The 11933-nt window shown below is 28.7% G+C and overlaps 1 protein-coding gene across 4 annotated transcripts in view; it reads left to right on the top strand.

The window, feature by feature from the left end:
- The first annotated feature begins 2912 nt into the window (after window positions 1-2912).
- LOC107453005 (N-acetyl-alpha-glucosaminidase) overlaps window positions 2913-11933 on the top strand; it is an 80672-nt gene continuing 71651 nt past the window's right edge. For 3 of the 4 annotated variants that reach the window (XR_011638300.1, XM_071187956.1, XM_016069664.3), the window contains exons 1-2: window positions 2913-3048; window positions 9354-9395. Coding sequence is in view for 2 of the 4 variants with exons in the window: in XM_071187956.1 (XP_071044057.1) it covers window positions 9369-9395 (27 nt within the window). In the remaining 2 variants the exon portion in view is untranslated. The remainder of the gene's footprint in view (window positions 3049-9353; window positions 9396-11933) is intronic. The other variant, XM_071187957.1, reaches the window with a different exon arrangement.

Raw genomic sequence — 11933 nt, 5'->3', positions numbered from 1 at the left:
TATATATGTGGCTAATGCGCGTTGCAATTATTTCGTTCAGAGATGAAATTTATTAATGCAGCGGGGTAAAATTATTCCGATCAAAGATGCGTTTCGATGATACTCGTTTATTATCACTGAAATTCTTAAGAGTCTCTCAGATTCTTCACCTTCCAGTTTCTCCCATAGAAGCACCAGTGAATATAAAAATATTCTGTGAATAAATTAGTAAATACGTGTATTCAATCAAAAATACAATTTTTAACTAAAAAAGGGATTTAAATGCATTTATTTTACCACACACACACACACACAAAAAAGGAATTATAAATACATTTATTTCACTAAAAAGGCAATTAAATATATTTATTTCACTCTAAAAAGATAATTAAATACATTTATTTCACTAAAAAGACAATTAAATACAATCATTTATTTAAAAATAGACAAATATTTAATTAAAGGAACATCCTGAAACTCAACATGATTTAATTAACATTTCGATTTCACGCTATAAGTGGTATAAGGGGAATCTCTTTCCCAAGGATGTCAATTCCGGAAGCACCCATCGTAAATACTATTTTATGCTCAATGCCTATTTGTGCCAGAATTCTTCAATAATGTGTAGAATAATAGTACTTAAATAGGTGAAATTACTTTGAAAATTAATGGAAAAACCTCTAATTGGAAACTTGTTGTTTTAATTGAAAATATTGAAAAATTTGCGTATGTAATTTACACTCTGAAACTCTAGATTACGGTAAGATACCGGCAAAAAGTGTTCCACTTACTGATTGTAAAATTAAATTTAAGCTTGTAAAAATATTACGACATTAGGTCAGCCAGTAAATTTGTTTCGTAAAATATATGGCACTTGATCGTAAATTAACATTTTCTCCTGGAAAGTTCAGGCCTTGACGTTGTTTGAGACTCAGATAATTTGTTTATCGAACTGTTGAACGAGGCGAAATAATGTAGAGTTACCATCTGGCAAGGAATGAGAGTGTTACGTGTTCATTTTCAGTGGTCACCAGTGTAGAACAAGTTTTTGTACTGGTTGAGATCGAACATGTGCTATTTTGACTAAGTGTTATTTTGACTTTGCTGTACTTAATTATTTCTAAATTTTGTTGATTTAATTCTCAAAAAATGATACAGAAAATTAAGATATTCTGTCAAACTAAATAAATAAATAAACAAAAATGTAAAAAAAATTAAATAAAATGAATCGAATGAAAGCAAATGGTACTAATAAAAATGTGAAAAAATGTACAAAAAATCTTTATAGCGCATTTTTTGGGATGCACTCTAAAATGAAATGATTATACATAATCATTTCCTTCAGTCTTAAGAAAATGACTACGAATGTAGATTCTGGTAAATCTTGGTAGAAAGAACATTTAAAAAAAAATTAGAAATTATGAACATACAGAAAAAAAAGCCTTGTTTCAAATAATATGTATACATTTTATAAAATAGCCAGAAATATGTACTAATAACTCTCTCAGACAAAAGTTATGTGACATTAACGCAGAATAAATTATATAAACTTTCTGACTTCTGTGGCGAGTACATATAAAAAAAATTAAGTTATGCAACTTCACCTACAATTGTAAATTTACTCTACATTATTCTTCTTTCATAGAATGTGAAAAGAAAGGATTTAATGTTAGAGATTTTTATGATTAGACAAAACAATACTGATCCTAATAGGTTTGTTCTGTAAAGAACGCCCTTAATGCGTATTTTTAGAATCATTTTCAGAAACACATTAGAAAATTAAAGCTAAGAAGAAACATTATCGAAATCTGAAAAGTGCAAGAAGGCAATAATTTGATTTTGGGAGGGAAAAGAGAGATTATTCTCCTCTTTCAATGAATATTAGATGCTTTTCTTCGCTATAATTTGCCAGATATTATTTTTCCAGATTATTTTTTTCTTCACTTAAATATTAATTTGTATATACTTCCTTTGTTTTCATTTCTTATAAGGAATCTAAAAATACAGATTAAGGTAAGTCTTCTCGGAAAATCTTGCATTTAGCGATATAAATAGTTCTTACTCTGTCTTTAATATTATACCTTGCGTAAGGTTTTTTCTAAAATTGTTTGTTAAAAATATGTTCTTGAAAAAAGTTACTTAATACGTAATCAGCAAATAAAAAGTCACGATTTAGTTAGTTTTTACTCGTATCGTCAATTTACTCTGAGCAACTGATTTTTTTTTACTGACTTCCAAAATAAAAATAAGAATTTCTACAACAATACAAATGTGTGGATTATCTACGATTAAAACTTCATAAATATCAACTAACTTAAATTGAATTAGGAGTCTGAACGAAAGTTATTTTTAATAATAAATTAACGACGTCTTATTGAGACAGTTTTAAAAAATACAAAATTAATAAAATCCTAACTAAATTACAAATTTGCCAATTTCTAAATAATAAAAATTTTAGACATAATCACAAAGAAAGATGTATACATATTCAGGAATCTAAATGCGTCTTTTTTGCTAAAGTATCTAAAGAAACCTTTATTCAATTTCAAAATATTCGAAATTAAGGAAAATAATGATTACTCCTATTATTAATTAAAATTTATGAATATATCTGCACTTAATTTGATCGTAAGATATATTGCCATGTTATGCACCGTTAAGATTGAGTAAAACGTTTATTGATTTATTTTGTGATGTGTAAACACAAATGAGTGGTAAAATTATAAGAAAAACATTAGTTAAACTATTGTTCATATAATCATTAAAATAAACTTCAGATGCATAAAAAAATAATCTTTTTTAGTGGCCTTATCAATAATTTGTGGCAGCTATAAATAAAAACACAAATATTTGTATCTTTCAACCGGAGGGACAAACAAATTGTTTTTCAACTGATAATAAAAGTAGATGTTATCATTTGATCGAGAATGAAAGTTGATATGGAAAGTGATTTAGTTGACTTTTGAATGTGATTAAGTACGCACGTTTTCAGAGAAACATTTTCACTTTATTAACATTCAATTTAAATCTTACTTTAATGTTTGCAGTTGAATCAGTGGACATTTTAAGGTTAGTCTATCTTTACTAAATAAGAAATATGTATCATCTGCTTTAAATGTATTTTTGAAATTTTCTGAATATATTTTGAAATGACATGAGTTTTTATCGTTGAAAATTTGATTTAAAAAAAAGATAAGTTCTATTTTTAAATCTTTATAAATTTTGTTTCAAAATTCTGCTTTCTGATTATCGCCCTCCTTAATTTCAATCTTTTATTTCAAAAGACATTAGATTTTTAACAACTCACGTCCTTAAAAATTAAATTCATATATTTTTTTTCTATCTTTAATATTCAGTTCTTAATTTTTTTAGAAGTCAAATATTACTTTAAGCAAATATACATTTTTGCATTATTCTAAATACTTCCTGAAATTTTAATTATGAGAGAAAAAAAACAAATGAAAACTTTTATATAAAGCCACACTTAGGAAAAAGAATATAGTAAAATAAGTGTGACTAAGGATAAATGAGGTCATAATGTGATGTTAGTCTGTGATATCAAATAAAAGTCTCTTATTGTGACTTTTGTTACTTTGTGGATTCTTTACTGAGATCATCGAGAAACGCCACTTTGCTGCAAATTTGAACCCTTGAAATTCATTTTTCATGACTTAAATTTCATTTTTTTTGCATCTTATCTCATATTTATTTTTTTATCGAATGTCTCTCTAAGGAACCATTCTGTACAGAACAGTAATTTATTAGTCTTGGGAGCAGACTACAATTAAATATGTGAATAACAATAGAGTCGATTACAATCTTCAAAGTTGTAGCCTGTTGAAATATTTCCTTCTTACATGATTTTGAAAAAGAATTTGAACAATATTGCTCCATTCCCTAAAGTATCAGAATAAAAGATTTTAAAATAGAACACCACTTGTTAAACCCTCCTTGTAAAACACTCGTTGTCAAGATATCAAACAGTATTGATCTAAATTAATTTTAATATTCTCTGTTTAGCGAAAGAATTTGGGATGCTTTTTTCCATCCGTTTTTAAAATAAATGTATATGCTTACATTTTCTTTGAAATTCATGTTAAAAATGTCGCATTTTACACAACTTTTATAACCACAAACAGTTCTGATATGATTTTTTTTTATTCAAAAATATTATTCCAAAGGGAGAAAAATAACATAATTTTTAAGCGAAAATAATTCCATAAACTAAGTATTTTTGTAACCGTTTTATAATCTTTTGAATTTTAAATAAAAAGCTTTATTCTATTTCGCTTATATTAACACTAATATTGATTATGTTTGCATTACACAGATTTTTTTTTCTTTTGGAAGAAATGTCGGTAAATTTTCAATAGAAAATAACGCATTTTGCATTAGTGAATATCTTTCAGAAACTTTTATATTTGATAAATTATTCGAGTTTGAAATGTATGTAATAATTTGTGTAAAATTTTAAATTTAAATTTACAACTTACAGAAATGAGAATAGAGGGATTGTCAACACGATACAAGGAAATTATTACAACATTTATTTGATGTTTTATAGGAAAAAGCAAAAAGATTTTTTAATAAAATGGAAAGAAAAAAAAAGAAAGACAAAAGGCAGTGCTAGTGTTAGCCTTTTTTTCCCTCCTCCTCCTCCTCCTTCTTCTTCTTTTTTTTTTTTTTTTTTTTTTTTTTTTTTTTTGGTGATTGATTGAATGTAGCGATGATTAATGCTATCTCATAATTGAACGTAGTCATTTGTAAAGAAAATTTTGCACGATAAAAATTCTTTAATTTTCGTTAGTGCGCTGTTAAGAAAAAAGAATTGAAATTATTTACAAAATGGAACAGAAGTTTCTGGAGAAAACTCATTTTCAAATGGACTCACATGCAAAAAAACATATAGTTTCTTTCATGTCATATGATCCATAATATTCAGACTTCTTTGTTAGAGCCGTAATAAGTAATCATAAGACCGGATGAAGTCCATCAAGAAGTCCTCCATGAAGGTGAATTTCTTCCAATACTTGATCCAGGAGTTCCCTTCTGGATTGAGTTCAAAATTACAAGGCTACGGACGGAGTTGAACAGTGGTAGTCGGCTGTTCAACGACTGTGATAAAATAAGACATATTTGTTAACATTTTTATTGTTTATTAACTTTCCTACATTTTGCACAGAATATTACTTTTAATTTTTTTTTCTTTCGGAAGGAGGGTCATAGAAATTTCTTTCATTTTTAGAAAATAACTGAGTGTATTCCAAGCGGGCAGTTCAGGCCTCAGAATCGGGGAAAGAAAAGAAGAAAAACAGGACATTTTTCTTTATAAAACAATATACTTACACTCCTTTTTAAAAAATACTACTTTTACAAAAATATAATACTACATTTTTCCACGCTACTTTAAAAAAAAATATAATTTGCTTTACTTAAGTGCAACCAAAGAAAACATTTGTTTCTAAGAATCATAAAATATGCTTTTTTTCTTTTCAAAATTATTTTATTTAGAACATAAAGTCTTAAATTTTTCAGAACAATTTAATTAATAGAACACTGAACAATTCATAATAGCTTCATATCAATTTATAAAAATTTTTAAAATAATGTTGCATAAAAAGAAAAAGCAGCATTAATTAGTCACTATTCTTTCATATTTGATTAAGATTTTTAATCTAGTTCAGTACTTTCTTAGTCAAATAATATTAAAGTAAGGGTTCAATAGTCTTAAAAAAATAAAAATTTAAAAAAAATTTTTTAATTTGCTAAATGATCCCTCAATTTGCCCTTTAAAAATTCTATGATATGATTACTGCACTTTTTATAATTTTATAACCGTCGTTGAACAGCCGACCCAATTTTTTGAGTTAACGACTACTAATGTTCAACTCCGTAGCCTTGTAATTTTGAACCCAATCCAGAAGACAAGGGAACTCCTGTATCAATCATTGGGAGAAATTTGCCTCCATGGAGGATTTTTTGGTGGAACTGACCCGCATTTGCGTTACATGGAGAGGATGACCCCGAGAACCTCCTACGGCTAGCCTGACGGCAAAAGATCTCTAACCCATGAACTGTCTACCACTGAGGTTATTTCGCGTCAGCACTGTGATGGGTGCAAGCCGGATGCGGAATTTGTATCGACCAGCCATTACCGGAATTCGAACCCGGTTCGCATAATTGGAAGGCGAACGCTCTATCCCCTGAGCCAGTGCGGCTCATGACCACTGTATTGATAGCAAGCACTCATTTTTTAAATCTTAAGAAACGATTGTTGCGAAACTACGAAATTCAACATCCATGATTTGTTGCTGGATTGGCTGAAAATAATAAATATGTACATGAACTTGAATTCATCCTCATAAAAATTAGATTATGTAAAATTATTAATTGAGTCATCAAATTTTCATTATTAATTAAAATAAAAAGATGTTGGATCGAAAATCTATATTTCTGTATTCTGCGATTCGATTCGAATCTTTTTTCTTTTTTATTTTGAATTCTTGATTACTTTAGTAGAAAATAGTGGTGTTCTGAACGTGCACAAAATTCTAGAATATCGGGGCAAAAATTGAAAGTCGGGAAAAATCATGACAGTCTAATTTTTCAGAAAATCTCGGATAACTGCAAACTTTGTAATGTATGAGGGCATTCAAATGAAACCCGACCACTAGTGTAAAGTAACGGTAACGATTTAATTAACTCACAAATGTAGTAATACACAGTGCACATACTCAAAAGTAGTCTCCAAAACTGTTGGCGCATTTTTCCCATTGCGACACTTAGTCGTTCGATTCCATCTTTGAAGAAGCTAGTAAGCTGCTGACGGATCCAGGCCTGGACCTAGTCACACACGTCGTCGTTTGTCGATGTCCGCGTATAGCCTGTTTTGGAGGTCCAAAAACATGAAAGTCACACTGTGAAAGGTTTGGACTGTATGGTGGATGTTCCAGCCCCCCTCCCTCTAACCGGTCTCCAAGCTTCTAATTCAGTTTAATGACTTCGTTGGGACATCACATTCATCGAAACAACGCCCTTACTGAATGTCGATCATTCTTTTCCGCTTTATCTTACATTAAGTAGAAAACCAAATCAAATTCTCTGCCTCTAAAGCGTCGTCATCAACTTCAAACTCAAATTTTGCATACTGCGAAGTTTAAAAATAAGAAAAATTTACATTTGTGACTCTCTTCCTCCATTTTATATGAAAAATTGCTTATACTGCTATTTTACACAAGACTTACAATTTCTTTTAATTGTTTTGAGCAGTGTATTAATTTTTAAACAATTGTGTTAAGTCCAAGCTAGGGCACATTTATAAATCTTCCGGGGGGGGCACAAGAGTCTATGTACGCCACTGTGACTCAACGCAGGATTTCCGGGGTCATGCATTTTTTCCCATCTCATCATTTTTCATCATCATCATTTTCTCTCTCTATTCATCTATGCAGCTCGTTGCTTTTCTCGTTCATGGTTACATTCTGGCAATGTTTAATTCTTTATTCAGAGCTGGATTAACAGATGGCGTAGGTTGTCCAAATTTCTGCAAATTATACAAGCATGCTTTGCAGCACTTTGCGCTTTCATTTCAAAAGGAAGCGTTTCGCGAGGGTGCTGTTTGTTTCGAATGGGTGCTGTTTGTTCGAAAAAATGATGCAAAGAAATGCGATATTGGTGCCAAGATTGCACAGTAAGACCAAAGAATAGTCTTGTTTCGAAGTCTATCATACTAAACTTCATTTTTAATAAATCTTTTGTAAGTACTTTGCGTGTTTTTATTAGTATATTCATTTTACTTATGTATTTCATAAAATAAATCGTAATTTAATCAAGATTAATCATTAAAATTTTGTTTTTCTATGGCCATTCTTCAATTTCACTTCTCCGACAACCTTTTTGTATGATCTAATTTAATTTAATCTAATTATACGCAAAATATACATCATATTATAATATCATATAATATCATATATCATCATATTTATAACAAATATACATATTTTTATATACATCCAAATTCATTCGTATACTTAAAATTCGATAATTCAGGAACTATTTAACTGACTTTGCTCAAATTTTGCATTTTGCCATGTAAAATTATGTACATACTTTAAAATAGCGTAAAAAATTTCAAAAATTCCATAAAATTTCAAAATGTAAAATAATAAAAGCAATAAATATTTACTAAAATTCATTTTTTGTATGGAATTATCTTTGGAGAAACGAATTTTATAACTAAAACAAAAAGTTTTCAATTCGCTAAATTCACTTCGTTCTCGAGATATTACAAAATACGCAAAATGTAAAATAACATAAAGGGGTCCAAATTTTGTAACGATATTTGATTGATTGATTAATTCACTATATCTCGATAACTTTTTAAGAGAATTGAAAAATTTTGCACAAAATTATAAAATTCTGTTGTCAAAAGATAATCTCAAGCAAAAAAAAAATATATATATAAATATTTTTTATTTCTTATTATTTTATTTAGTAACAACAAAAATAAAAATTGAATTGAAAGTTAAAAAAATTTTTGCACCATATTAAAATTTGGAATTTCTATGACAAAAAAATATGAGCGAAATCGGTCAAATAGTTCCTGAGAAATCGAATTTTAAGAAAGTCATATTTTTAAAATTCGATTTCTCCGAAACTATTCAACCGATTTCGGTTGAATTTTGTAACTTGCCATTTAAAATTACATACTTTAAAATGGTGTAAAAAAATGTATACCTTACAATTCAAAATTTTTTCGATTATTACTAAATAAAATAATAAAAAATTCTAAATATTTACTAAAAATGTTTTTTGCGTAAAATTATCTTTGGACTAACAAATTTTATAGTTAAATGCAAATTTTTTTCATTTCACTAAAAAAGTTCTCGAGATAAAGCGAAAATCGCAAAAAATTAAATTAACATTAAGGGATCCAAACTTTGGCCCCTCTCCTGATCAAACTATGGGGACCATATTTCCCAGATAGCGGCTACCCTCTATATTTTGAGGCTCAGAAATCGGAATCCGTCGATAGAAAGGTATGATTATTCAGAGAAAGTACGCTTTTGTGTCCGATTTCGAGGCTTAATATATTGTCTGCATTGATTAATTAGTTAATTTGGGGTCACCCTCTCGAACCATTAAGATTGAGTTATAGAACGTAAAGATCTTGATCACTAGATTAAAAGTTATTCAGGGTGGTCCATTTTTTGTTCTCGCACTGTACAATAAATCCGAATATATAGTAATCATAAATTGAATTTCATCTTTTATAATCAATTTAAATATTCATCTTTTGAATTGAATTTCATCTTTTATAATCAATTCATCTTTTATAATCAATTAATTTAATTTCTGAAATTATTTTTTTGTAGGATTTATCACAAAGGATGTTTATTAAAATTGCAGTTATTGTGGTAAGTAGCACTTTTAAGACGTAATTGATGATTTTTTCTTTCTTTTGAGTTCTTCTTGATCATCACCTACTATTAAAAATTTATGAAAAAATAATTACAATGAAAAGCTGTGTTTCAAGTTACATGCAAGCTAAAAAAAACTATACAGGGTGCCCAAAAGGAAGGCCAGATATTTCGTAAAATATGCATCGGATAAAAATCTAAAAGAACACGTAAGAAATAGTTTCAAAATATAGATTCAATGATACCTAACTCAATCACCCAACCTCCCCGGCTAAAATTGAATTTGGTGAATAGCTCCTTTTACAGAAAATTGTATCCCAACGTTTTAATTAAAAGCTTTTTAAAAATGCTTTTCTAGAGTAACCCTCCTCTGTTTTTATTCTTGTTATAATTGTGCTGTCAATCCAGCATACTTGATAATTTTGAATTTTTCAGAAAACTTTCAATTAGACACGATTTTCATTCAATTTTAATTCATCAATTATTATTTACATCGAATTCCTTGTTTTCTATTCATATTTGTCATTTCTAAGTCATATAGATTTCGCCCAGAAAAACAAAAGCAAAAAAAGTGGGAAAAGATTCGCAAAAAAGCGCGCAAATATGCAATGACTTTGAAAAAGATAAGAGTTTTAAAAACAAAATATCGTTACGTTTAAAATTAAAAAATGACTCATGTCAAATTTCAATTTTATGGTTGCATTTCAGCAGGGATTAGAACAGAATACATATTTTTTCACTATTTCAAGTTTAACAGTTGATAATTCTTAAATAATAATCGAAGATCTTAAATTTTTTTGCTCCATTAAATTACTTGAAACTTTTTCTACACACCTTAGTGATTTCAAGTTTCTGAATGTTATAGATTTCAAGCAGCAAAACAAAATGTAACGTAAAGCAAAATAAATGGAAAAAAATAGCAAAAAAAATCCCTTAAAACTGCAATGAGATTTGAAAAACCTGTGACGAAATTTAAAGAAGACTTAAAAAGAAATACCACATTTTATAAATAAAAAAGAAGAAAAAAATATTGTCCATCAACGAAAAATCATGAATGAACGCTATGTTTGTTTTAGCTAAGTTCCTGGTAAGTTTACCATATTTAAATATTAATCACTAAATTTAAATATTTTTTCATTGTCATCAAATTATTTTTAGATATATAATTAATTTCACTTCCACTCAATAAAAACATTTTAATAAATTAATAATAAATGTTAAAAAGTATGTTTTGTAAGAAATTACTTTTGAGTAAACTGGTTTCATCAGTGGATGCAAATGTTTCTGAAATCGCTCAGTTCGTTTTAAAGTTATGACCACAAAAAATGAAATTAACATTAAAGGGACTATACTATAAAGGCCACAACTTGCGTCTACTCCCTCACTCCATATTTCAAGGGTCAGACATATGTAAAAAAAAAATGAGATGCTTATTTAGAAAAAGTACGTTTTAGTGTCTGATTTCGTATCCTAATTAATAGTTAGCACTAATTAATTAGCATAATTGAAATCACCCCTTGGAATAATTATGATTTACATTTAGTACGTGAAAACTCGACCATCAAAATGAAAGTTATTCAGAATGATTCCTTCTTTTTTTTGCTCTCTGCTCAGGGTCTAACTAAAACAAAAAAGAGGAACATTTACATAACTTTAATCGAACGCTTGGATTCTCATTTATTATGAGGAAATCTGAATGTTTCGGGGAAATTAAATATTATATATGCAACTAATTATATATACTAACATTAAATATGTAAATAATTTGTGCAGACGATATTTTAAGCTTCAAGATTAGACACAAAAACTTATTTCCTCTAAATAAACAAGCCTTTTTTTTTAATTATTCATTACTAGCAACCTGCGGTGAGCAGCATGTTTGCCTACATAAGCTTCACGGTTTCACGTTGTCTTTCATCTGCAGGAACTTTACTGCTCTCCGGCAGTATTGTTTTGCGTCTTCGGAATTTGTAGTTTGAGTGCAAATCGGAAGATCCCATTCACCTCTTGGTTTGCTTACACTGACTCATGGAGCTGGAGAAGACACTCCCATTAGCCCACTCCTTTCAAGGTGAAGCAACCGCGAGAGTTTTCCGCCATCTTACTTGCTGCGTCGTTGTGCGCTCATACATCTTTCTATTTCTAGTTAATCCATGCTTTTTAACGAAGCTTGGAGGGCGGTTTTGAAGGGTTCTTAATTTGATTTAAAGTGTCGAGTTTAGTCTTTTAAGTTAAATAAGAGATCCATCCATCCAAGCTTTCTCCATTTTTATTTAGCCGTTAGAATTTTCGTATTTCTAACTTTTAGAAAAAACATTTCAACTTGACAGAATTTTTAAAGCAAATGGAATTCTTGGTAAAGTTAATATTAGGTCAAGTTCATTTAACAATCACTATGCACTTTTCAAAACAATTTCAAGAAGATAAAAAAGTTTATTATCTAGAAATTTAAAATTTATATTACTCTGATAGTTTTAATTCATAGGTCCATAAAGTCAGGTAACTAATTATTTTAAGAAAAGACAGGGAAAAAAA

Source organism: Parasteatoda tepidariorum, chromosome X1 (genome assembly GCF_043381705.1).
Source record: "Parasteatoda tepidariorum isolate YZ-2023 chromosome X1, CAS_Ptep_4.0, whole genome shotgun sequence".
Classification (NCBI taxonomy): Eukaryota; Metazoa; Arthropoda; class Arachnida; order Araneae; family Theridiidae; genus Parasteatoda; species Parasteatoda tepidariorum.
Note: the sequence above shows the minus strand (reverse complement) of the source record. Positions and strands in the feature narration are given on the sequence as shown.